A 6,111-nucleotide genomic window follows, 5' to 3' on the forward strand; every position below is an offset into this window, starting at 1 on the left:
GATTAACAAAATGTTTACAAGATATATATACACAAGTTAACAGCAAACAATTTACAATCAGAATCCAAAATCGTAGTCAATCAGGCTTAGGTCAAGTTAACCGGGAATATCACAGAATTTAGGCAAAGAAAAAACAATACAATAAAATTATCACAGAACACAATCGCAATCTTATACACCAACTATCTCTCTGGTAAGACACTCAAATTCAAACAAACAAACAACAATAACGAGGCAAACTATCAAATCACACACAATGGCACAATCATGGCCTCGATTGAGTGTTTGGGGCAGTCAGTGCCGTCGCTCCCTACACGCAGAGTACGCAGTCTGCGTAGGGCACCAGCTCCCAGAGGGGGCACCATCCCAGTTGCTCAAAAAAAAAAAAAAAAAAAAAAAACCTTCCGCCATTCTCCCATCCGCGCTCGCGACCGCTTGCACCTCATGTTTTCGGCTGAATGTTCATAATTGATGGATGAACATATATGTCCAGGTAAAGGACATCAGCAATCCGGCGCAGAGAAAAGAAAACTAAAGAAAGTAAAACAATAAAAAAAAAAGAAAAAAAGTTGGCTTGAGTTAGATGTTCCAGAGTCTCAAATTTAGGGACAGTCTCTAAAGTTACATGCGATATTGGTATACACTTTTCTAACGTCAGTAGCATTTGAGGAGAATGACTTACATTCATAAAAACAACTGTAATTGTTCATCTAGGTGACAGCTATAAAGCACAATTGAATTGAATGTTGAATATTTATTAAAATAAACTGTAAGACATATGTAAATCATGCTACTTTTTCACATGGGCTCAAACGCAAATTTGAAACTCAATAGCATTTGAGGAGAAAGACTTGCAGTCATAAAACAATTGTAATGTGTTCATTTAGGTGTCAGCTAAAATGCACACCTTATACATTTTTTATATATACTAAAATAAATTATAAATCACTTAGGTAAAAAATAGACCCATTTATCACTTTCAGGCACATTCTTGTGAAGTTTTTTTTTTTTTTTTTTTTTTTTAATAACCCATGATTTTAACAATAACACCGCAAATCATCATTCTTGTTACCATGGTAACTGCAAATAAACCATGGTTTTGTTACTTCAAATAATAATTTACAAAGTATTAATATACTGTAATATTTTTTTGATGTTATTGTTGCTATAAAAAAGAGCTAAGCCATCAATAGCCTTTAAAATGACTTAAAACAAGAACAATGAGGCAATAATGATTGGTTAATAATAAAACTGTTAAAATACATAATGTAGGCAAATACAAAATAAACAATTTATGTACGTTATTACAAATGCCTACAAAGGGAGCCAGATGCCATGTAATTGCTGCTGTTACACTTACAGGAGAATCAAATCCTTGTTTAGGCTACTGACCAAACATTTAATTCAAATATTCACTTAATCTTTCATTTTTGGCCACCTTTTTGCTATAGATGACACAGCCTTTTTAATTTCTTCAACAAAAAACATGCATATCACAACCCTTACAAAAATAAACCATGGTTTTATCATAGTAAAACTGCTTAATTTCATTTTGCATGATTTCTGAATGCTTGAGACTATAAAATAAATTAGAGTAATAATAAAGTTATAGCCATAGGTAAATGTCGAGAGCTACAATTGTAATTTGAAAATAATACAATCTATTCATTTAGTTTTTTATTTGATTAAAGTTATTTTTTCACCCCTATAGTAGGTGTTTTTTTTTCATCATCATATTTGAGGAAGGGGGGCACAACAATACAATCCTGTTTAGGGCACACATCTGGCCAGCAGCGGACCTGGGGGCAGTCCTTATATCTGGATCAGGTGAAGAGGAGAACCAATCGCAGCCTCCAATAAATTATCTCCAGGAACCGCCCATCTGAAACAAACATGCACAGAGAACACAAAAAAAAAAGAAAAAAAAAATGAAAACAGGAAACACATGTTCAAGTCTAAAAGGTCAACAAGTATGATTAATAAAATACTCTTTCTATAATTTAGGTGGTGTTTCCAGCATTGATGTTACATTAATAAACATTATCTCTTCATGCATCTCCTGTTCAGAGCGGAAAACAGCAATTACACAGAAGCAAGACAGTGTAAAAATATTTCATTATGTTTTGCTTGATCTCAGTGCAAAGATTTAGATTTTCTTTTTGGAAGTTAAAAACACAAAGGAAAGTGAAGAGTCTGGTTTTAAGTTGGCGTTTAGATTTCTTAACTAGAAGAGAGTGTTGTAATAACCTTTGTAAGAGGACGTTCCTTTCCTGGAAAGATGACGCCCAGTTAAGAAATAAAAAAACCTCTTCCTGTTAGTAGAGACTGTATATATAGTGCCAGAGCTGCTCGTTTCAGAGCACTGATCAGGCTGAGTGACTGCTGCAAAAACTCTACAGTCCGCTAAACACAAACAGGTAAGATACATTTATTTTTGAGAATATAGACAATGCTGATTTCTGCTGTATTAAATGAGATAATATGACTACTTCTGGGATAAGCATTTTTTGGTTGAAAGATGGAGGAAACTTCCACTGAAGTTGTTACAGAAACTAAACACTAAAACTGTGATCTTTAATGAAGCAGCTACTGAGGGTCCAAATATATTTGTGTTTAATTATGACCATTATATCTATTATTTTAATTTTTTAAAACAATCTATTTTGGGGGGAATGTTTTGTGCTTTCTTCAAAATAAATGGCAACAGGGTGAAACACATGTTTTTTAAAAATCAGTGAAATTCACCTACTAATTAGTGTTCATGTAGAACGGAGGAGAACAGCTCTATTAAAGCACAGCACTTCTTCTCTTTACAGGTAATAGATACAGACACAGTGTAAAAGCATGGCCGCTTTGACTGAAAAAGACACCGTATGGATGGGGTTCATGGACATCGTTCCTGTTATCGGGACGGTGAAAGAGGCAGTGGAGCTGGTGCTGGCTGTGTACGAAGGGAATAAAGCGGTGATAAAGGAGAAAGAGAAGGCCGTTGAAAACATTGTGAAAGAGTCATTAAAAAAACATGTGAAAGTGAGTAATATATCGTATATTCAAAGATTGACTGACAGTGCAGCAAATTCTCATAATATTCCAAAAAAATTGATGTGAACTGAGCTTCAAAAACAGATAAAACTCAGTTTTAGTTCAGTTCATTTTTAAAAGAATTATGATTTTGTGTTGTTCTTCTGCATGAACCATCATCCAAGACTTCTGTACTCTCTACTCTTTGTTGGTTTCCAGTTTTGATTTTAATTTTGATTTAAAGTAATCATCTCTAATGAGGCTCAGAGTTCCCGAAGTGGATTATTTTCCTACAGCAGCATGCTCCATCATGTGTTATTCTTTACATCATGTTTAAATAATGTATAATTATTGCATGTTACAGTGCCAGTCCATGTCCAGTCCATTTAAATGTTTGATCTTTTCATAACTAGGAGTTGACTAAATCAGCAGCATTTCAAGTTGATAAACCAGCAGCAGCTGCAGATGAATTTTCTGGACTCAGAAATGTGACAGGTGTGTGTAATTTCTGCTCTTCTCACTGTTATATACTTAATAGAAATAAAAGGACAAATTTTGTTTTTTTCTTTTCTTCACAGCGGTCAGAAAGGAAATGATTATTGAATATATGATCAAAGGTTCCAAAAAGGGAACAAAACCTCAAACTCAAGCTCAGCAGAAAGAGAGACAGAAAAAAGTGGAGGCCATTCAGAAAGACATGTTAGAAAAGATCCGTATCATCAAACCAGACTTCAATAAGGAGCTGACGGAAGAACTGAAAAGGTCAAAAAGAGGCGAACATGTCTTCAACAATCACATTCTTAAATTTCATTCCACAGTGCTGACTGACTTTATACAAAGATATAATATTGCTAATCGACAAGGATATAATCAGCCGGCGATGGATACATTAGGCAGACACACGCTTACCCAAAACTCAGCAACAGAAATTCAGACAAACATGGTGGTTCACTTTGGCGAGGATGAATTCTATGTGAATTCGAATGCAGTGTTGTATGGTGAATATTGCAGAGCCCTGCGAGATGCTATGTTAGCTGTGCTGGGCCACATAAACCCAGATGACGTGACACAACAGGAGAGAGAATGGGTGAATGTAATCATAGATAATATGAATAACCATGCAATCTATGTGGACCAACTGGCAGCGGGCACATGGATTGCCAATAATGCGGCTAGACAGGCCCGGTTTGAAGTGGTAAGACAGCAAGTTGTGACCATGTATAACACAGATCGTGGGCTTGGATGGTGCATACACATTCTGAATCAAGTTGGGACCTTTGTTTGAACTTAGTGAGTTTATATCTCCTGTTCAGGCTTCCCAGGTTTCCTTTCAAAATATCCAGCTCAATTACATCCTAAATCCCACAGACCTGAAACTAGCTCAAAAAGGACACTGGAGGAAACAAACACCAGTTTTTTTTTTTTCTTCAAACTAGAGTGGTGTGCACACATTTGTATATTTGCAGTGTTTACAACACACTTAGCATTAGCGTTTTGTCATCCATTGCCTGTTATGACTGTTATCCTCTCTATAATCGTGTTTTCCCTCTCGTTCAGACCCGTTCAGAAATGGCTCCATATTCAGATCTTGGCTTTTTTTTTTTTCACTTTCCCACACCCTCCCAAAAAAACACCACCCATGGACTTGCTTTTTATACCACAGCTTGTTCTAAAACTGAAAAATCTGACTTTGGCAAACCTGCTCACGTTAATTTATTAACAAAATGATTAATGCACGGAGCTAACTGTCTGGAACTAAAATTTAAAGCTGAGCCTGATAAGTTAAAGTTTGGTTCCTATTAAAATTACTGTGTAAATGTGAAGAAGAACAGGGATGTTGGAGGCATTTAATTTCCTCCTCCTCCTTTTATTCCCTTCATCTTCATTGTTATAACCACCACTGTAGGACTTTGTAGTATTGCTCTAAACATATATAGCACAGCGTATAGCTTATTACACCGGCATCCTCGCTGGTATTGTAAACTTCCTTTAATTTTCAGATAAATCATACTGATTATTGAATTATGATATTATACCTTTTACTCTAATTATCTGATTAGAGTTTCTAACTCATTTTGTTTAGCTAATCTCATTGTGTACTGTTTTATTGAATTGTTTCTAATGAAAAATTCCTGGAAGGCATGCTGAGCTGCATTTACATGTATGTAAATATGTTTAAATGCATGTTTAAAATAAAATAAAGTGATTACTAACAACCTACAGTGCCTTTAATTACTATTATTAGGGGCCAAGTACCGAAGGTGCTTAGGCACCTATTGTATCCTTAAGTGTGTTTTTTTTCCTTCCACGTAAGTCTATGGCAGTGTAACGGTTCTTCATGTGTAAGCCTCGTTGTGTTGTGTATGTGGAGCTGCAACTGCATATGGGGAAACCAAACTGATTTAGGTTAAACCTGACGACATCACAGACAGAGACATAAACAGCCCACAGCAGTTATCAGAAGTTCTGCTCTTTTTTTATTAAACTGGTTCAACTGTGATCGTATAGTGGTATGATTATTTTTTAACAAAAGTACAGTCATACATGTTTTACAGTACTTTGGCTCTTTCACAGTATAATGTAAAATAAAATAAAATCTTCAGCTTTTAAAACATTTCTGGTATATGAAAACTCAATATGTTAAACAATACAGTGTCTTCAATATATATTCATTATAGTTGTTATAATAACATCATACATTTATCACACAACAAAAGTCAACATCAAATTCAATATCAGTTACCTCATAGCTGCCAACTCTCAGGCATTCATCGTGAGACCCACGCAATAGACCCAATTCTCACGCTCTCACGCCACACCCCCATATTCTCACGCAGACTCGTGCAGCAGTGAGGAAAAAAATTGCACCGCATGATCTCGCAAAGCAACTCGCAGAGAGACCAGACAGACAGTTTAGTTAGTTTTTTTGTGACAATTGTGAGGGAAATACACAATTTATTCCCATAAACTGTGTAGTCAGCCCTTCTCCCTCCCATCTGAACCGTGTGAATTGTGAACGCTGGCAGGTCAGTGAGCCTTTATCAGTGCAGCTCGAGATGCGATGACAATGTAAGTTTAATTGCATTATAA

The 6,111-nt window shown here is 35.7% G+C and overlaps 1 protein-coding gene across 1 annotated transcript; it reads left to right on the forward strand.

The window, feature by feature from the left end:
- Positions 1–3,474: 3,474 nt before the first annotated feature.
- Positions 3,475–4,641, forward strand: LOC132116826 (uncharacterized). Its single transcript, XM_059525690.1, has 2 exons — positions 3,475–3,516; positions 3,600–4,641. Exon 2 carries the CDS (start codon positions 3,614–3,616, stop codon positions 4,304–4,306), a length of 693 nt encoding a protein of 230 aa, XP_059381673.1. The 5' UTR covers positions 3,475–3,516; positions 3,600–3,613; the 3' UTR covers positions 4,307–4,641.
- Positions 4,642–6,111: the final 1,470 nt, after the last annotated feature.

This window comes from Carassius carassius, chromosome 36 (assembly GCF_963082965.1).
Source record: "Carassius carassius chromosome 36, fCarCar2.1, whole genome shotgun sequence".
Taxonomy (NCBI): Eukaryota; Metazoa; Chordata; class Actinopteri; order Cypriniformes; family Cyprinidae; genus Carassius; species Carassius carassius.